The 19309-nt window shown below is 49.5% G+C and overlaps 7 protein-coding genes across 14 annotated transcripts; 4 read left to right on the top strand and 3 right to left on the bottom strand.

Moving 5' to 3' along the window:
* Window positions 1–2592: 2592 nt before the first annotated feature.
* LOC118507820 (zinc metalloproteinase nas-4) lies at window positions 2593–5228 on the top strand. 4 transcript variants are annotated; one of them, XM_036046899.1, is made up of 4 exons: window positions 2593–2696; window positions 2759–3197; window positions 3281–3717; window positions 4763–5228. In XM_036046899.1, exons 2-4 carry the CDS (start codon window positions 2846–2848, stop codon window positions 5123–5125), a joined length of 1152 nt encoding a protein of 383 aa, XP_035902792.1. In that variant the 5' UTR covers window positions 2593–2696; window positions 2759–2845; the 3' UTR covers window positions 5126–5228. The 4 variants fall into 4 exon arrangements, with proteins under 4 accessions (XP_035902792.1, XP_035902791.1, XP_035902793.1 ...); XM_036046898.1 differs by lacking the exon at window positions 2593–2696 and having other exon boundaries at window positions 2722–3197; XM_036046900.1 differs by lacking the exons at window positions 2593–2696; window positions 4763–5228 and adding an exon at window positions 4227–4679 and having other exon boundaries at window positions 2723–3197.
* Window positions 5143–6932, bottom strand: LOC118507819. The gene has a single exon (XM_036046897.1). The coding sequence runs from the start codon at window positions 6891–6893 to the stop codon at window positions 5244–5246; it is 1650 nt and encodes a 549-aa protein (XP_035902790.1). The 5' UTR covers window positions 6894–6932; the 3' UTR covers window positions 5143–5243.
* Window positions 6933–7025: 93 nt separating this feature from the next.
* Window positions 7026–8913, top strand: LOC118507811 (glutamate dehydrogenase, mitochondrial). The gene has a single exon (XM_036046879.1). The coding sequence runs from the start codon at window positions 7130–7132 to the stop codon at window positions 8696–8698; it is 1569 nt and encodes a 522-aa protein (XP_035902772.1). The 5' UTR covers window positions 7026–7129; the 3' UTR covers window positions 8699–8913.
* A 342-nt stretch (window positions 8914–9255) lies between these two features.
* On the bottom strand, window positions 9256–11890 carry LOC118507802 (cell division cycle protein 16 homolog). Its single transcript, XM_036046860.1, has 3 exons — window positions 11737–11890; window positions 11014–11658; window positions 9256–10936 (listed from the first exon to the last, which is right to left on the bottom strand). Exons 1-3 carry the CDS (start codon window positions 11797–11799, stop codon window positions 9368–9370), a joined length of 2277 nt encoding a protein of 758 aa, XP_035902753.1. The 5' UTR covers window positions 11800–11890; the 3' UTR covers window positions 9256–9367.
* Window positions 11891–11942: 52 nt separating this feature from the next.
* On the top strand, window positions 11943–14349 carry LOC118507809 (protein lin-9 homolog). 2 transcript variants are annotated; one of them, XM_036046873.1, is made up of 3 exons: window positions 11943–12020; window positions 12083–13182; window positions 13255–14349. In XM_036046873.1, exons 2-3 carry the CDS (start codon window positions 12342–12344, stop codon window positions 14073–14075), a joined length of 1662 nt encoding a protein of 553 aa, XP_035902766.1. In that variant the 5' UTR covers window positions 11943–12020; window positions 12083–12341; the 3' UTR covers window positions 14076–14349. The 2 variants fall into 2 exon arrangements, with proteins under 2 accessions (XP_035902766.1, XP_035902765.1); XM_036046872.1 differs by having other exon boundaries at window positions 12083–14349.
* Window positions 14350–14697: 348 nt separating this feature from the next.
* Window positions 14698–17745, top strand: LOC118507810 (src substrate cortactin). Of its 4 annotated transcripts, none has more exons than XM_036046875.1 (7): window positions 14698–14942; window positions 14996–15650; window positions 15750–15860; window positions 16101–16358; window positions 16432–16569; window positions 16647–17060; window positions 17135–17745. In XM_036046875.1, the coding sequence occupies exons 2-7, from the start codon at window positions 15072–15074 to the stop codon at window positions 17213–17215; spliced, it is 1581 nt and encodes a 526-aa protein (XP_035902768.1). In that variant the 5' UTR covers window positions 14698–14942; window positions 14996–15071; the 3' UTR covers window positions 17216–17745. The 4 variants fall into 4 exon arrangements, with proteins under 4 accessions (XP_035902768.1, XP_035902769.1, XP_035902767.1 ...); XM_036046874.1 differs by having other exon boundaries at window positions 14706–14942; window positions 15032–15650; XM_036046876.1 differs by lacking the exon at window positions 15750–15860 and having other exon boundaries at window positions 14699–14942; window positions 15032–15650.
* Window positions 17746–18249: 504 nt separating this feature from the next.
* Window positions 18250–19294, bottom strand: LOC118507813 (ER membrane protein complex subunit 7 homolog). The gene is made up of 2 exons (XM_036046883.1): window positions 18606–19294; window positions 18250–18520 (listed from the first exon to the last, which is right to left on the bottom strand). Exons 1-2 carry the CDS (start codon window positions 19179–19181, stop codon window positions 18380–18382), a joined length of 717 nt encoding a protein of 238 aa, XP_035902776.1. The 5' UTR covers window positions 19182–19294; the 3' UTR covers window positions 18250–18379.
* Between the last annotated feature and the right edge of the window lie 15 nt (window positions 19295–19309).

Raw genomic sequence — 19309 nt, 5'->3', positions numbered from 1 at the left:
AGATAGCAGAACTCCCCTATCACCGCGAAATCGCCACTCTAGCTCTCCATAACTTGGTTTTACCCGTAGCTGGATACTCAGGCGGATATTATCTCAATGTCGCAGATGTGCAAAGTTCTGTACAACATGTCAACGGGGCCCAGAGCTATCTTTTGAGAAGCGGATCAAACGTTGGGCGGAGTAAGCGACTGCCGAAGTCCCTCAATTCAATAGCTCATATAACTTCTTCTTAGGCCTAACCCCACGTTGTCGCCTCTACAACTCCACTCTACCGTTTCTTAAAAATCTATTGCTTTTTATTATTATTAGGTCCCCAAACATCACCGAACGTCACTAGTACCGAAGGTTCTGATCAATAGTTAAGCTTTGATCGGTGACAGATTTTACCCAAATCAAACTAACCAAATCCATAGCAAGGACCAAAGGAGTGCTTTGGGCATGTGGTGATGGAGCTTCGTCAGTGTTTGGTGATGTAGCTCTCTGCTTTGCCATCGAAGCCTAGATCAGCTGTCTTATGTAGTAGTTCTTTGCCAGTCTGCTATGAGTGTTTGGTGACTCTTAGCAAAGTCGCTTCATTTCTCAATCAACAGCCTGTTTTACTCGACTGGCATCTAGGAAGTTTCTCTCCGTGACGGTTGGTTGCCTGATTAAACGCGAGAGTATGCCAAGTCGTTAAGCTCCAGTTTCGCGACCATATCTCGCACATAATCAGATCTCTGTTTACAGATCTCTTGGACTAAGGTACTTTACGCTTGTATTCTGCGCTGCCGGATCCATTGTGCTCTTGTTTGTCCCTTGATGGCATATGCTAGCATCATCTGGACATCTCTCCGATCCTTTGTTTGTGTTCTGCTGATTCTTTTGAAGAAATTCGATTTCTTCCTTTCGTTCACGTGTTTATGTGTCTTCTCCTACGTCTTGCTTCCCTCGGCTGTGTGTGAACCTTCATACAAGTCCTCTAAGTTGTTTAGTACACTAGTATTATATTAGTTTTAAGATAGGTTTCTATAGCCCGTGAACAAACATTTGAACATATTAATAATAATCATCATAACCCCTAGGTAGTACACGTTTCAGATGTACTAGCGATACTGTTCGAAGCGTCGAGTGATAATAATCAAAACCATCGTCACGTTAACAGTAAGATAGAAGAGTTATCGAAGTTATATAAATGTGATTATATGTGATAATAACGAACAACAGAATGGAGATCCCCAAACTTCACTCATGAATATTACAACACAATATATTAAAGAGACAGAACCTTCGTAATTAAACTCAAGTTTGTAATACAACTATAGACCACTATTTAGACTAAGGCAAAAAATTTGAACAAATCAGAAGAAAACTAGTTCAATGTTCAATGAGAAGAACGCCACACCTATTCCACCGTCCATGCTAATGAAATGCGGCAATTAATTCAATTTGCATTACTTACGGCATTATTCTGAGCGATAGTGGCCTCGTGCAACATTTGATAATGACTTGTACAACGACACAAACACAAACCATTGCTAGTGCTCGCATCGTGCCAGGAATGTTTTATCCAACGGGCGGTTTAGCCATTCCTGCTATTGCCAAAAAGCCGATAAGACAACCGCCGGTTTACAGCACCATCTGTGTTTGCTGCCATTTGGGGGGGGGGGGAGGTGGGGGGGAGGGGTTGGGTTTGGCAACCCAATTCAAACTGCACAAAGATGAGCTAGCTTAGCCACAATTCCCTTCCGCGCAAACCTGTTCCGTTGCGGTTCGTTACTTCCACCGAACTTTCTACCAGCAACACCGAAATTCTGCCAAACGTGAGGCACTTTAGTTCCGGACCATATTGTTGCAATTGAATCGTAAAATAATGAGGTCAATGGAAGCGAATCCTTAACCAGCGCAGAGGGGGGAGGTGGGTTGGTGCTTTTAGAACTTTGCACTGCACCAGACCCGTTTGGCGATGCGTCAAGTCAAACATCATCGTCATCCTGTCAACAACAACACAACCAACCGACAACCTCAACCTTTGTCTCGGTGCAAATCAAATCGAGGACGTCCCTGTCGGATCTAGCTCAATGCACCTGTGACCAGGGAACGATGTGAAGGTCAGGACGAAGCATGCTGGATAGTCGCAACAGGTCATCGACGATGACACCTCATTTCGCCGATAATGCATACAGCTGGCAGAATCGGTGGTGTTCGATAGAACCATTAATAATATCATCACACCTTTACGCACGACCGGCGCGCCGGCACTCGGGCAATTGTCAAACGGAGCGCGACTAGCCTTATCGGTCATGGCGCAGCCGTTGGGGCAGGCTGGTGCAAACAAACACCAGCGTGCACAGCACAGAACCACCACACAAGAACCGAAGCCATGTGCTGGGTTGGATGGTGGTGCGTTCGTTAGAACTTTTTTCGGCAAGGAGGAGGAAGGAGGAGGAAACATTGAGGGGGGGGGGGGGTGTTTGATTCACCACCTACGCACTAAATTTCACCAGACCAGCCGTGGCACCCACACAAACACAAACACACACACACACACACATTTGTTGAAGGAAATAATAAAAGAACCGATTCCGCCAAGCATAAGGCATAAAACGGTAGAATTACTTTGGTGCGAGTTGCAGCAGGAAAGCCTAACCCCGACCGCCAGCCAGTGCTGTGTGGCCTTCGAAGGTGTTGAGGCAGGAAAGTTGAAGGAGAGTGGGCCAGTGCGAGCCAATATAAATAGGGAACAATTGGCCACAGCATTTAATCGGTGTACGACTTTAAGGTTCTACGGTTCGGTTCTAGGTCAGCACAGCGCTCCCAAGTACAGGATCCTGCGGTGTCGGTGTTGATCGAGTAACGAATAAGCGCCATGTCCGTGTTACATTTGCTGTGTGCAGTAGCGATAGGCTGGTTCGCGGTCGAACGATCGCAGGCTAACGTGATCTTGTACGACGAACCCGTGGACAACAGTATTGATAGCTCAAGCGACGCCATAGACCTATCCCATCTGGGACCGGAGCTGTACGGTCAGCCGGACGAGGAGGTGGGCAAACTGGTGGCCAACTTCAATCCGGAAACCGACAGCGGAAATGTGGAGGAGCTGGGCACGTACGTCGAGGGAGACATACTGATCGACCGTCCCGGTGGACGAAACGGTATCGCCAATACGGCTAGCCGTTGGCCGAAGGGAGTGGTACCGTTTGTGATTACGGGAAACTTCGGTAAGTATCCACCGCACCAAAGCCCATCCGAGCCTTTGGGCAGTTTAGTTTGAGGCCCCAACGATCCCGCTTCTACTTTGCAGACGCCAAGGGCATGAGTCTGATTGAGCAGGCCATCAACGAGTATCACGCGAAAACGTGCATCCGGTTCGTGCCACGTATGGGCGAAACGAACTACATCTCCTTCGAAAGCTCCAACAGTGGCTGCTGGTCAAGTGTGGGCATGATCGGTGGCAAGCAGGCGGTTAATCTGCAGATTCCCGGCTGCACTACGATGGTCGGTACTGTCATGCACGAGATGATGCATGCGCTCGGTTTTCTGCACGAGCAAAACCGCGAGGATCGCGATGGCTGGGTAAAGATCAACTACCAAAACATCAAGACGGGAACGAGCAACAACTTCGCGAAGGCTAAGACCGGAACCACCAACAGCTTCGGTGTGTCGTACGACTACGGCAGCATCATGCATTACTCGGCGAATGCTTTCTCCACGAATGGACAGCCCACGATCGAACCAAAGGTAAGTGGCCGCCTGTTTCGATTGATGGAGATCCCCTAATAGCACACCAGGAGCGCATGTCACAGCCACATCATACACCGCCATTAAACATTTCTCCAATTTTCACACACACAGCAACCATTCACTGGTGACATGGGCCAACGGATCGGGTTCAGTAAGAACGATCTCGCCAAGATTAATCTCATGTACGGGTGCAAGTAGCGCGCACGCATTGGGCACGGATCATCGCAAACACCCCTCACCATTCCACCCCGACCTAACAACCCGAACCACCACTTCATCTGACCTCTCGGTTCGGGCACACTTGTTTGGGACTCTGTTAAGAAGGCTCAGGGCCCAGACTTCGCGTTTGATTATGCAAATAAAGTCACCTGACGAACTCTGAACCTCTTTTTATCATCTGCATCTCGCAGCTCGCTCTTGAGTCGTAACATCTATTCTGTATTCAAAGGCCCCCTGGCACGTGGCCATTCTTACCATCATCCCTTCATATGAGAAACTCATTTTAGCGTGCCGGAAGTAACAACATGGGCCAGCGTACCAGGTTCTCCAGCAGCGATTTGGCCAAACTGAACGCGATGTATGGCTGCAAGGCAGGCTCGACGGGAACGGGCACAGGCACCACAGGCGGGTCGGCTGGGGGACAAACCGGGCAGCGACCTGGCCGACCGACGCGTCCCCTAAGACCAGCGGGCAACAATCGTCCCGGAGCACAGGTGGCAGGAGCGATCGTGAACCTGATCGGGTCCATATTTGGCGAGGAAGAATCCAACAGCACGACCGACGCCTCCCTGGAAGCGACGAGGCGTTAAAACGAGTCACTGCTTAGAAGCGTTTCGAGTGTCCCGACTGTACTCCTTTGGCAAAACTCGCGTGCCAAACTGACTACCTCATTACATGAGCGTTCGCGAACAAACGGAATCGAACATGTGTGTTTTCTACCTTAATAAAACGATGCTTATCTCGTACTCCGCCACGCGCTTTCATGCTCTTCGCAGTCTATGTCGGGTTTTGGTTCTCAGTTTGCTCTCTGTTTTCGTTCCAGAAACCACTGAATGGTGCAACCCTTGGCCAGCGGGAAGGTTTTTCCTGGAGCGATATGGAAAAACTCAACCGAATGTACGGATGTCAGGGAAGCGCAGGCAGTCGACCAACGATTCTTCGACCTCCCACCTTTGGAATGTTGCCATCGGTAGGAGTATCGGGCCCAGCCGCACCTTCGGGTCAGGGTGTTGGACCATACTATCCACCGGCGGTACCTCCTCCGTACTATCCCCACTACCCACCGACGGGCGGTTCGATGTACCCTTACAGACCAATCCCTGGAACAGGTTATCCGGGACCTGGGTTTGGATACTATCCTTACATGGAGGAGAAGGACTCGCCCACAACCCAAAAGCCGCAGTAAGCACACACAAGCAGCTGAACATCGTACAAACTAGTGGGATGTAGTTTTATACAAAATTCTCTCGCCTCTCGGAAAAGAAACATAATAAACGGTAACATACCCAATCGGTTACGATCGGCTACTGGTATCGCTTGTTCACCAACATCCGCGACCGGGGAAGTTTGCACTGACTCAGCGTGTGTAGCCGATACTGCATTTCCGGTGCATTAACACGCTTTCGCACGTTCTCCACTAGCTTGGGATGCTCCTGCGGAAGGACGATGCGTTCGTCGTGCTGATTCACGTCCTGGCCCTCTGCACATTCGGCACACTGTTGGCTTCCGTACAGGGTGTTGATGGGCGCATCCTCCTCCACGACCGTACCTTCGGCACTCATGTGCACCAACTGCAGTACCTTCCGCTCGATGGCCGACAGGGCATTCATCAAACTCTCATCGGTCAGTCGACTGCGATCGGAGCTGGTTGTTGCTGCCATAAGCTGCAGAATCGTTGCTCGATCGAATCCAACCACCGACAGCGCCTGCTCAACGGTGGCAAGCTTTACTTCCAACGCGTCCTGCTGCCGGCGGATTTCTTCCCTCAGTTCGTCCGAGAGCTTCTGGGCGGACCGCACCTGTTGCAAATCCTGCTTCAGGGTCCTCTCATCCGAAAGTCTTTTGCGTTTCTCGCCTTCATGCAGTCGTTCGCTATCTTTCTCGAGATCGCGTGCGATTCCATTAGCCTCCTCGATCTGAGCGTTCGTTATGTTCATGTACCGGAACAGTGCGGTGTACTTGTCCTGCTGTTTTTCTATCTCCAGCAGCACGTCCTGAATGGCGTCCAGCTGCAAGTACTCCATCGTACTGCTGATGATCGCACCAAAACGATCGATTTTTTCTCGGTGTGCTGCTTTGAAAAGGTTGCGCTTTCGAACCAATCTGGCGTCCAGCTCTGCAACGCCTCGTTGGTATCCTTTAGTGCGCAGGAACGCGTTGATGTGGCGCGTGCCCACAATTTGCCGTTCGACTTCAATCATCTCCTGGACACGGGCTCGCTTATCCCGGGTTTCTTGCGCTTTCAGCGAATCGATCCTGTAGCACAGATCCTCACCCTGGTTAAAGGCCAACGTAGCCCGCTCTATCATATCGAGCAGAAACTTCCTGTTCCGGTTTAGCTCCGCTACGTATTGCTGCCACTGCTGATTGTACAGCTTTCGTTCGACGAGCATGTTTTCGATCTCGCTACGACGCTTCCGATTGTCCGCGTGCAGCTTTCCCTCGAGCGTGCGCGCATTATGAAGCCGGCTGTCGATGGCAGCGAGTTCGGATCGAGCCTTTTCCAATGCTTCCCCGTACACAAAGTCCGAAGGGACTGCTTTGGTTGCAGAATCCAGCTCACTGTTGACTCGCTTTATTTGGGACATCAGCTCGTTCATATCCGTCTTGGCGGCCTCAATTTGTCCATCATACCGGACGGCTTCGTCCAGCATGCGTAGAATGCAGCAACGATCAATTTCTGCCTCCCGACGATGCACGGGAGCATTGTAAATTTTCAGTTTAAGCTCTTTCTGAGCTTTTTCGCGCTCCAAATGTACCAACCGCTTGTTGAGGCACCGTATCTGGTACGCTTCCACTGTTTCGCCCGGTTTGATAGCGTCCACCTTCTGATACCGATACTTCCAACGAATAATTTCGGCCTGTTCACGGCGCCGTTGTTCGGCCCGTTCTTCCGCACTGAGGTTTTCAGTTGGCCCAAAAAAGACAGGGGCAGACGACGGTGCGTTAGCCATGACGTCAAAAATAAGTTACCTAGCGTCGGGAATGCACGGATAGGTGCCTACTTGGATGATTGCTTTAATTGATATCGATGTGGTCGTTTGGTTATTTCACTTGATCCTAGAATGCTTTGCCGTTTCATTCTCAGAGAAGTTTTGTGCTCGACGTGAACAGTCCCTCCGCGCCAGTTTGCAGTTCGTTCGTTTGTCCATTTATTCTATACAATCCTGGTTGGTGCAACAACGTGGCAATGCATCGTTTTGTGGCGTCCTTCAAACTGTTCCGACGAGGTGCACACACCATACCGAAGCATCTCGAGGCCATTCCCAACGAGCGAGATCCACCATTTTCGAAGATGGTGGAATATTGCTTCCACAAGGCATGCATCGTGCTCGAGCCACAACTGATAGAATCGATGAACAAGTATCCTAACATGACGGCGGAAAAGCGTATCAACAGAGTGCAAGCCATTCTGCAAATCATCTCCAACAACTCGAGCACCCTGGAGTTCCAGTTCCCGTTCGTGCGTGACGACGGTCGGTACGAGATGGTCACGGCATTTCGGGCCCACCATTGCCTCCATCGGCTTCCGGTCAAAGGAGGCATTCGGTACTCGCAGGACGTGTGTAAGGATGAAGTCGAAGCCCTTTCGGCACTGATGACCTTCAAGTGTGCCTGCGTCAACGTACCGTTTGGCGGTGCCAAGGGTGGTATCATAATCGACCCGTCCAAGTATAGCGAGAAAGAGCTGCAAAGCATCACCAGACGCTACACGGTGGAGCTGGCGAAGAAGAACTTTATCGGGCCGGGCATTGATGTGCCTGCGCCGGACATGGGCACAACGTCGCGCGAAATGTCCTGGATCGCCGACCAGTACGGAAAAACCTTTGGCCATCGTGACATCAACACAATGGCCGTCGTTACCGGTAAACCGCTAAATCAGGGCGGTGTAAGGGGCCGCACGGAAGCCACGGGCAAGGGCGTCTACATTGCGACAAACTGTTTCACCCGCGAAGCTAGCTGGATGCGCGAGGTCGGGCTCGAGCCGGGCCTGGAAGGAAAGACAGTCATTGTGCAGGGCTTTGGAAACGTTGGGCAGTACGCGGCCGAACACTTCCACAAGGCAGGCTGCAAAGTGATTGGCATCATCGAAAAGGACGTTTCATTGCACTGCAAGTCCGGCATCGACATTAAGGCGCTCAGCCGATACAAGACCCAGCAGAAGACGATCAAAGGATATCCGAAGGCGAACGAATTCAACGGTGATTTGCTGCTGGAGGAATGCGATATTCTCATACCGGCAGCGATGGAAAAATCAATCACCTCCGAAAACGCCAAAAACATAAAGGCCAAGATCATAGCGGAGGGCGCTAACGGTCCTACGACGCCCGCCGCCGACAAAATCCTCCAGGAGCGCCGCATTCTCGTCATTCCCGATCTTTACTGCAATGCCGGCGGTGTAACTGCGTCGTACTTTGAGTATCTCAAAAATATTAATCACATCTCGTTCGGTAAGCTATCGTTCCGCCACGAGGCTCACAACTTGCGGGAGGTGCTCGCCTCCGTGCAGGAGTCGTTGCGTAGTGCAGGAGTTTGCGTCACCGTAACGCCCAGCAAACATCTCAAGCATTACTTTGAGCACGCGAGCGAGGCCGATGTGGTAACGTCCGGGCTGCAGTTTGTGCTAGAAACGGCCGGGAAAGGCATAATGAATGTAGCATCGCAGCATCAACTCTGTTTGGACCTTCGAACTGCGGCCTACATCTGGTCGGTGGAGAAAATTTTCAAATCGTACGAAGAAGCGGGTCTTTCCATGTAAACAGTCCTGTTCCTTTTGTTTCTGCAATTGTCTTAAGATTGGTCGAAATTTCAACACTCTGCAATACATACATTTGATTTACAATCCAATCGTTCTTAACTAAACAACTTTGGGTTTTTTCTGTGGCGTAGCACTCATGCAAAAACACCTCGTTCGTATTTATAGGCTTTGGAATACTTACGACTTTACCTGGAGCCAGAGCCTCAACAATTTTGTCTGTCCTCGATACCGCTAACAGTCAAGCAAAACGCGGGATTTCAGTATCCCGAATTTTGTGGTGGACGCATCAACCCTTGCACTCCATCTCAATTTGGGCCTACACAGCCTCCTCTCTGATAGTCCGGTGTCATTCTCATATAGCTCTCCGTTTTAACGCCTATGCCATGATCCTTCCACGTAGCGACCTTCTAAACGGTCGTAATACAATACAAGCCGTTGTCCTAGGTCGTAATACAATACAAGCCGTTGTCCAACCGTTTTTCAACATATACGATAACTTGTTACTAACTAGTTTATAAACATTACACTTTCGAATCGTAAGAACAAGAGAGCTGATGTTTGGGGTTTTACAAATGTATTGGCATGTTTTCTATCAGGTTTGGTACGTCGTACAACAACAATCTTGCAACAAACTTGATTTCAGGAGCGAGTTCCGAATGGCAATCTTTTTTATATATCAATACTCATATCATCCGCGCTTGTATCGCTCATCGGCGATGTCTTCGTGTACCATTCGTCAAAATTTAGTTGCATGCGCAGCGTAGGCCGAGGAACGCTACCGCTAACCTCCTCACTATCACCATCGGCAACGTTGTGTGGCTCCGGTTTGGTCAAAGCTTTATGTCCTTCGTCCTTCGACAGTTCTGCTTGATCGCCCTCCTTATCATCAAAGTCCTCCTCTACGCCTTCCGCAGAGTAGAATGGAAGCGTTTGCTCTTCCGTCAGATCTTCGATCACATATTTCAGTATCGTGGTGGTGAACACGTCGTCCCGTTTCAGAGATAAACTCTTGTGGAACGAATCTACCGCATCGTACAGTTGGCCCATCAACGCTTGCACAAATCCGATCGCAGTGTACGTGGCCGCATTGAGCGGCTTCAGCGACAGAGCCCATCGATGAAATTCCAACGCTTCCTCGTATTTTTTGTTTTTCCGGCAACAGTGGCCAAGATTGTTAAGCAACGGTTCCCAGCGGGCGGTCAGCTGCTCATTGTTCTGCTTCACCATCGTCCGCACCATCTCCAGGGTACTGCGGAAAACTTCCTCCGCGCATTCGTAATGTTCACACTCGTACTTTATCACGCCCAGCTCGTGCAAAACGAACACATCCAGCGGTGCGATCGACATCGCTTGGTAGAAAAATTTCTCTGCCATGGCGTGATTCTTTGTCAGGCCACACTCAACCCCGATGTACAGCAGCGGCAAATGGCACCCGCGCATCAGCTGTGTTGCTTTAAAGTATGCTGCCATTGCCTGGTCATGCTCGTTTTCTTTTGCGAACGAATGCCCATACGCTAGCCAGGCCGGACCATACAGCCGGTCGAGGGCCGTTGCCTTTGAAAGGTATCGTCTCGCCGGATCGCTTTTGCCGATCAGATCGTAGTAGCAGCCTACTGCATACCACGAGATGGCGTTATCCGGGTAGAAGTCAACCAGTTTGTGGGCGACGTAAAACAGTCGATTGCAGTCCTTCATCTCCATCAGGCAGCCTATCTGTACCGTGAGTGAACGCTTGTGGTATGGGTCGTTTTTCAGTATTTCCTCCAGCAATTTGATGCATCGGCGATAGTCGCAGTTGTAGAAGTATTTCTCTGCGCGTGCAATCATTAAGTCAATGCTTGACTCTAGCTTATCCATACACTGATCATACGGAATGGTCGATGCGCCTGTGTTGATCTTCGGACGATTGATACGGAACGGAGTTTCTTGCCGCGAGCTGTTCGTTCCTCCGGCACTGAGCATTATGGAACCGCCGGTGAGGCTCGTGCCGAGAAGTGATGCCCTTGTCAAGGAGGTGTGAATCAAGTAGGATGGATTGTTTTTAAGGTCTTCCAGAATTTTGTTCGCTGGTGACATGATCTCGGTCGGCTTTTGTTTCGAGCGAGGCGCGGGCGTGAAGCTCTTCGAAACCGCCGATTTACTCGTTTCGTTGTTTTTACAGTTTTTCATCTTTTCCTTCAGCTCGTGCCACAGGCTTGTGTTCATCGAAGATACGGGTGGATCGTCCAGATTGGCTTGCTATAGGGCAGCAAAACAAGGGAAGAGAAAATTAAACAAAATCAACGTGCATCACCCTTCCCGGCCCCGACTCTTACCATTGCAATCGACTCGTAGTATTTCTTCAGCTTGCTCTCATACAGCCGCTTGAGAACCTTTCGTTCCGGTTCTGTACACTGCTGAACCATTGGAATGTGCTGGATCAGTTCCTTTTCCTCCCAGGCCATCAGCATGTCGTGTTGCACCAGTGCGTCGAGTGCTTCGGTACAATAAACCGATTTATGTAGCGCTTGGACGTAACAGTCCATCGCCAAGCTGCGATTATCCATCGATTCCAGTACCTTGCCCTTGAGAAAGTACACCGACGCAATGATGTCGTTCTTGAACGGTTCCTCGTACACACTACCATCATGACTTTCGTCCGTGGTTGAATCGTCTTTCATGCTGGATGTTGTGCACGACGCGATACGGACACTCATAGCACACGACAGTGTTTCGCAGTCAACCGCATTGAGGATTTCCAGCGCGGCTTGGTACTCCTTGGCTTCGTTCAAGCATTCCGCAGCCAAGTAATGGCAAAGCAGGTTAGTTTTCTCCAGTCCGCGGCTACGAATGGTGTGTGCCGCTCGCTGGAACTCGCGCAGCAGAAACATACACTGTGCCTCCCAATACACATCGCGCGGTTCGCCATTGCTGAGTACTGTTACCTTTTCGGCCCAAAACAGAGCCGTCTGGTACCGGCGCTAGAATAAAAACGCAGTTGCACTTAGTTTAGCAACTGTATGACAATGCGCCACGTTGTCTGCGGAACGGTCGCTTACCAGATCTATGTAGTTTTTTACCGTTTTCCGATAGCACTCGATGTCGATCAGCTCCTGTTCCATCGTTAGCGATTGTAAACATGCACGCAGCTTAGGGCGCTCAAACCCGTGCCAGTCGCACAACTGTCAATCCCCTCAGCAACGACAATCGATGAAGCGACGAACGGCGTATGCGATGAGTTTTTTTATATTTTCTATGTTTTGCCCTACATTTCATCGCTTTGGGTATTGCTCGCTAAAGAAAGGCAGTGTCCCGTTATGAAGCAAGTGACGCCGTACGCAAAGTAAGCAGCAGCTTGGTTGGCTCATACTGTTTACTTAATTGTTTTACCCCGCTCATTCGTAGGACGCCCATAAATTGAGCTACTTGTTTACGCTTCGTTACTGCTCGATTTGCTGCTGGAGTGGAGTGCTCGAGGCCGATGACAGTCGACGGGTGACGTTTTGGTCAGCATCAATAACAACGCTGCAACGAAAACTCACGCCTGCAAGCAAAACAGTGAAAAAACCCTTTTCAGCAATTGTATTCGTTCGCGCACGAAGCGGAAACCAATTCGTGCAAACGTGTTGACCATCCGCATCATTCACAATTGAGTGCAATATCGATGGAGAGCGAAGGATCTTCACCGCCCGCCTTTGGGCCTGCTGCCTTGGGGCTGCATCCAGTGGGAACGAAATTTCCTGTCAAAACAACGAACACTCAGCCCATGCAAGTGCTGAACGCAAGAGGAATGCCTGCACGGATCCGGAAAAAGAACCGTCTCTTCTTCGACGACGACATCATCAACGACAAAATCCCGGCCGTAAAGGCAACTCCTAAAAAGACACCCGGTTCGGCCAAGAAACCGTTGCTGAGCAGCAAAACACCGCGCAGGGAGTTATCTACTTCGCCCCGAAAAGTGTTGCCTCGGCTATCTTTGAAAAAGAAATATTCTTCGCGATATGCACACCTGAAACAGAGCGGCCGAAAACGAAAGATTGACCACGAGGAGAAGGTGCACGACATTATGAAACTAATCAATACGAGTGCATCGGCCGAGACGGAAAAAAAACTAGGTCGCCAGTTCCGAAACTTTATCGTACTTTCCAAGGCGCATCGGTTTTGCTACTTTGAATTCTTCTACAGCGACATCGACCGCAATCTGTTCGGTGCACCCAGCGAATTTGACCAGCTGCTGCAAACACACTACCCGCAGCTAAAAACGCACAATCTCACCCGTGCAGAGTGGCGCAAAATTCGAGCATCATTCGGTAAACCGAGACTGTTCTCGCCCGCCTTCATTATGGAAGAACGGCTCGAGCTAGCCCGCAAGCGGGAAAAGATAAGGGTGCTGCAGGCCAACAGCCTCGGTGACATATCGTTCACGGAAGGTTTACCCAGCACCATCTCGAAGCAAATTTCGCCAGGCACGAAGGTGACGGCTAAACTGAGGACACCGTTCGATGGTATGTATAACGGTACGGTAGAAGGTTACGTTTCCGAAGCTAGAAGCTACAGGATCACATTCGATCGCACAGGATTAGGAACACGCCTGGTACCGGATTACGAAGTGTTTTCGCTGGAAAAGGGCGATACAATTAAGCTGAACAGTATCACGAAGGATTACAGGGTAGCTTACCAAAATGCCTCCTTCTATCTCGCTTCCCCCAAAGCAAAACCGACCAACAGTGCAGGTGATCCGCTTCTGGGCAGCGACATGGCGCCCAAGCTGAACACTAGCGGAAGGAAAGTGTTCTTCCCCAAAGAAAACATCGGAGGCTATCCGGTGAAGTACCTCGAGCTGATCGTGCGCACGAAGAAGACGCTTTCGGCAAAACAGATGAAGCTGCTGCGCTTACAGAACATAACATCGGAAGCGCAGATCTACAAATCGTACGACAATCCTCTGCCGGAGGAGTTCCGCAGGCGCTACGCAATGCTGATAGTGGCCATCGATAAGCTGAACCGCGATCTTGCTGATCAGTTGAATCAGCTGCGCGAATACGTCGGCAGCTTAACGCACGACCCGGACATGTTGGCTATGATCACGCCCAGCCACTACCGCGAACAGTCCCGGGAGAAGGCTGCCCAGATTTTCGAGAAGAACAACAAGGGCCACGTTAAGAACGAACACATTGCCAACCTGATTAAGCATCTCACCACCATCATGTACCTTGCGTCGAATGTTAGCAAGAACGACAAGGACCAGCTCAGCGTCATGGCGTTAAAGGGTGCGATCGTGGAAACGAGGGAACTGTTGGAACCGGGCAATGTCGCCGTGTTCAATCGTAACGTTGCCAACCCGATGAGCTACATGGATTGTCAGCCGAGTTCCTCTAAGTCGATAAAAACGGAATAATATCAGCAGCGATACAGGATGCTGGGCAGAATAAGATAATAACACCCCACCCTAAGGGTTAAGACGTTGACTGGGGCTGGTCATGAATTATTACAAAAACAATATTAACAGAAGAGTTTAAACGAGTGGCAGCGTTGGCTCGTACTGTAGCGTGAGTAAATGTTGTACAAAATGCAATTAAATAATGAATAGATGATTATGTGTTTGTGTGTGTGGATTTGATATAGCTTTTGTAAATTTAGCAGTTGTTCTAATAAAATACTTATTCAATAAACTTGTTTCATTGTTAATTTTGTTAGTCCCCGAACGCACTCGATGATTCACAGCCTGGTAAGTTTTCTGAGTCATAAGTCAACTCCACCAAGTCGAGGGAAAAAGATGAACAAGAGCAGATCTTCTGTTCATTCCTTCAGTGGGATAATAGAGAAACTTGATTATAAGGTCCTGTTTTGTTAGAAATCGCATTACCGCATTTTTAGTCATACTTCTCATGCTTTTGGGCAGCAAATGCGCTTCCAAAGGGCACCATCGCAACCGCATAGCTCGGTGCGTTTGCAAAGATGCAACGCTGTTTATGTTTTTGTTTTGTTGTGTGTGTGAGCTGTCAAAATGACTTTCATTTTCTGTTTTCTTTTCTTCTTCTATCAAGCAGAATTGTCAAGCTTTCCGGGTCGCGAGTAATTTGCTGTGCTGTAAAATACGCGTAGTTTTCTCTGTTTGTTTGTACGTCGTGGGGTTGGAAAATGAGAAGCCTGTTGCCGAAATATTAATTTCCCAGGGAAAAAAAACTCCTTATCAGCGAGCACATACTGTCATCTTGCGCGATTCCGTTGTCCCCGCGACTAACTCGCAATCCGCACATCACTGGTGAGTCAGCAGCAACCCAACAGCTCAGAGATAACACCCGTTACATTGAGCAGTGCGTATTACCCCGCCCTGCGTCGGTGCATTTGCAGAGTCAACTTTTTCGGAGCCATTTGACCCACTCGCATCGCAATGTGGAAATCAACGGCCGGTCGCGATATTGACACGAGCGCCGTCAACCAAGGAGCCGAGGATGACGACTGGGAAACGGATCCGGATTTCGTAAACGATGTCAGCGAGCAGGAGCAACGATGGGGCTCGAAAACGATCGAAGGCAGTGGCCGCAATGCGGCCGCCATCGACATGCAACAGCTGCGCGAAGAAACGGAACGTGCCGATGCGGAGAAGAAGCGCAAAGATGGACCAAAAGCATCGCACGGGTACGGGGGAAAGTTTGGAGTGGAAAAGGACCGAATGGATAAGTCTGCCGTCGGTCATGAACACATCGAGAAGGTGGAGAAGCACGCTTCGCAGAAAGACTACGTGTCCGGGTTCGGGGGCAAGTTCGGGGTGCAGAAGGATCGGGTCGATAAGTCGGCACTCGGGTGGGACCACGTGGAGAAAGTGGACAAGCACGAGTCGCAGAAAGATTACAAGACGGGCTTCGGTGGCAAGTTTGGCGTGCAACAGGACCGTCAGGATAAGTCGGCCGTCGGGTGGGATCACATGGAGGCACCACAGAAACACGAAAGCCAGATCGATCACAAAGTGGTAAGTGGATGGGCTTTCGGATTGGCGAAGATATGTGCGGTACGGTTCATTTATCTAGGGCGTGTTCCCTAATTTCATCGTCTTGCTGTGGCAATGCAGGGCTTCGGAGGGAAATTTGGCGTTCAGAGCGATCGCAAGGATAAGTCCGCTTTCGGCTGGGATCATGTGGAGAAACCACAGATGCACGAAAGCCAGCTCGATCACAAAATTGTGAGTAGTTTCGTTATAAACGTAGTACGGGGGTGTGCACGTACTATAGGCGCACAAACACACGCACACTGGAGGTGGTTGGTCTGTCTGTCTGGCATTACGGTTAACGGAACTTAACAACCCGCATTTACATTTCTTCATTTTTCGTTTGACATTAACACTGAACTTCTTGCCCCCGTTGAATTGGTTTCCTTTCTGAACAGAACGGTTTTTATTGTCCGTATCCCATTCCCCCCGCAGGGCTTCGGTGGAAAGTTTGGCGTGCAGAATGATCGAATGGATAAATCGGCGGTCGGGTTCCAGGAGCAGGATAAAATCGGTACGAACTATACGAAGGTAAAACCGGACATCGGATCCGCAAAGCCGTCCAATTTGCGGGCCAAGTTTGAAAACTTTGCTGCCACCGCCGAGGAAGAGGCGCGGAAGCGAGCCGAAGAGCAAAAACGTTTGCGCGAGGAAAAGGATCGCCGTGATAGGGAAGAGGCCGCCAAACGGGTGGTAGGTACCACGCGCGCACTCGCACTAAGGTGGGTTTGGGTAACGGACGGAACTGTTGCTTTTTGTGTTTCAGAATTATTCTGCCGAATCAACGGAACCGAAGAAACCGGAACGGAAGGGGCCCATCAACACGGGCAGGGAAGCCGGTGTCAGCAGCGCTATCAGCAATTTTAACAAACCCCAAGAAAATGCCTCACAGGAAAAATCGAGAGTAAGTCGAGAGCGACGTCAAGAGGTCATCTTTCTGGCTCTGTCTTAAAACCATCGATGTTTTTCCGTTGCTCGCAGAAAGATCCAATTGTACTGCCCAAGGAAGAGGAACCGCGCAAGCTGGTGCAGCCGGACGTAATTCCTGCTTCAGAGTCTACTTCGGTGCTAGCGGAAGAAGTGAAGCAGCCGGTAGTACCCGAACCAGAACAGGTACAGGAACCGGCACCAGTTGCTCGAACGTCGTACAGCGCCACTCCGGTTGCAGTGTCGGAAGTAGAGGAACCGGCTGCCAAAGCATTTTCCACTGCCTCCGGACAGGCGGCGGAAGTCGAGCAGCAGCAGCAGCAGCAGCCGGTGCAGGAAGAAGTTGAAGAATTCGTTCTCTCTCCGGACAATCCGGGCATTCAAGCGATTGCGCTGTACGATTATCAAGCCGCAGCGGACGATGAAATATCCTTCGATCCGGACGATAAGATAACGCACATCGAAATGGTAAGTCAGGGGCGGGGAGTTGGGTAGGAGAAGTCCGACGCACTAAAGCAAACTCGTAACGTTGTTCGTTGCAGATCGATGAAGGTTGGTGGCGAGGATGGTGCAACAACAAGTATGGACTGTTTCCGGCAAATTACGTACAGTTGCTGCAATGAATCGTGCTGAAAGTCGTCGGTCAGATCAAGGCACTATTTTGCATTTACGCAGTTCCGTACACGCATTGATGGGACACATTCTTAACATTCTTTTTAACGATTTGCTTTTTTTATTGTCATACTTTGTAGAACGTATTTTCATCAAAGTTGGGTGAAACTGCATTCCTTTTACCTTTCTCTTCGATCTTCGATCACGTATCACGTTCTTCCGTAGTACTGTAGTATCATTTTTGTTCATTAACTCCCCGAATAATGGCAAATTAAACTGTGTCCAGGGGATGGGAAAATGTATTTTGCGATGAGCCCCTAGAATTGCGATCGCTTGCACGATGTGCTCGTATTAGGTAGAAAAAGCCAACGAAGATGGACAACCAGCGAAAAGTAGGTGGGGTTGGTACAATAGACGCCGTCGACTAGCAAACTCGTTCGTGTTAGTTGTGCTGAAAATTTTCGCATTTGCAATTGATATGTCGGATCGTTTTAAGCGAAAATAGTTGAACAAAATAAAATACATTAACTCCATCTGTGTACCTGTGCGTTTGGTTGCTTAAATCCTGTAGAATTGAACACAAGTCCATGCTTCGACCGCAATCACCAGGCGTCGACCTCCTCTGGCAGTTCTTTTCTAGCCTTTCTGGCGGAAACATCAGCGCCATCACTCTGGCTCAGTTAGGATTTTACAAGCCTTCTCTGTCACAACATCGAGGACAAGGACCAAGTACGGACCTCCCGGTTCCATCATATGGCGTTGATCATCTCAACGGCATTTTGCTTTCTAACGCGGATAAGAGGAATTCGTCAGTTTTGGACATAGTCCATGTCTTGGAGCCATATGTGAGTACTAGGAATTTAAATTATCTATACTACCAGCTTCGTCAGGTAATTTGAGTGCAGAAGTTTCGTCAACATATGAATATCTGAAAGCTCGAACAAGAAAGAGATTGCAACCTCTTCTTAAAATAATATTTTCAGATAATCTTTACCATTTTCTGGAGTTGCCCTGTAAGCGTAGGAAAACAAGTAAATCCTTGAGCTGACCATACGGTATACGTAACTTCCCAATTTATGTCGGTTTTATTGTTTTACGGGGCTTAGCTTTCTTGTTCCAAAATTACCCTATTTTATGAGAAATCCCTAGCCCTCATACACAATATAAACGATAGATTAGTTCTTCTTTTTGCTTTGCTTTGGTTTGGGTTTATCCTTCTCCTTACTAGCCTTGGCTGCAGCAGCAGCAGCCGCAGCAGAACCGCCGGTGAAATAGGACGTAAGCATTTCGCTGAATTCAGGCAAATCGTTCGTCATCTGAAAAACGCCGTTCTCTGTTAATATGTTTGCACAAACGAAACAACAAGGAAAAAACGGAAATGCAACCCTAAAGACACTTCACCTTGGACAAGTTCAAATTTTCCATCTCCTTCTTCGTTTCCGGATCGCTCATGATTTTGGGCAGAATAAGCATAATGCCTAGCGGCAATATCATCATCAGCACCATCGGGTTGAAGAGGAAATCGGTTATTTTCCACTGTTCACGCTGCTGGAAGTACCGGAATCGGGTGAGGGCCTTCAGTTTCAGCGGATACGGCAACTGCAGCACTTGGGACGGCTGAACGTAGTTCAGCTTACGAGCGCGGAACTTCCCCTTGGGGTTGATTTCCACGCGCACCGGTTCGTAGTAATAGTCCGGATTGACGATCTCTACCACATAGCTGCCGGACGGCACGGAACTGATCAGAAAGGTACCGTCTTCCCGCAGAAATCCCTTGTATTCGCCACCGTTGATGGAGATCTGTGTGTCGAGCTGCCAGCCCAGTTCCGAATCTCCTCCGTACAGTTCGGGCGGGTACACCTTGCCCTCGATTGCATACCGCGCGGCATCTTCAAACTCTTCCACTCCGTTATCGGCGGCCGCAACACTTACGAGGCACAGCAAAGCCGCAACAAAACCGCTCGGTATGATTTTCATCCTCGGCGATTGTTTGTTACTTCCCTTGTGTTTGATTTTTTCTCTTTGGGCACCACTGCTGGAGAAACCTTCCTTTGCAAACGTCAGTTGACTGTCAACCAAACGTCAGTGCAATTATGCAACGGCAA

Source organism: Anopheles stephensi, chromosome 2 (assembly GCF_013141755.1).
Source record: "Anopheles stephensi strain Indian chromosome 2, UCI_ANSTEP_V1.0, whole genome shotgun sequence".
Taxonomy (NCBI): Eukaryota; Metazoa; Arthropoda; class Insecta; order Diptera; family Culicidae; genus Anopheles; species Anopheles stephensi.
This window is presented reverse-complemented; position numbering and strand designations above follow the sequence as displayed.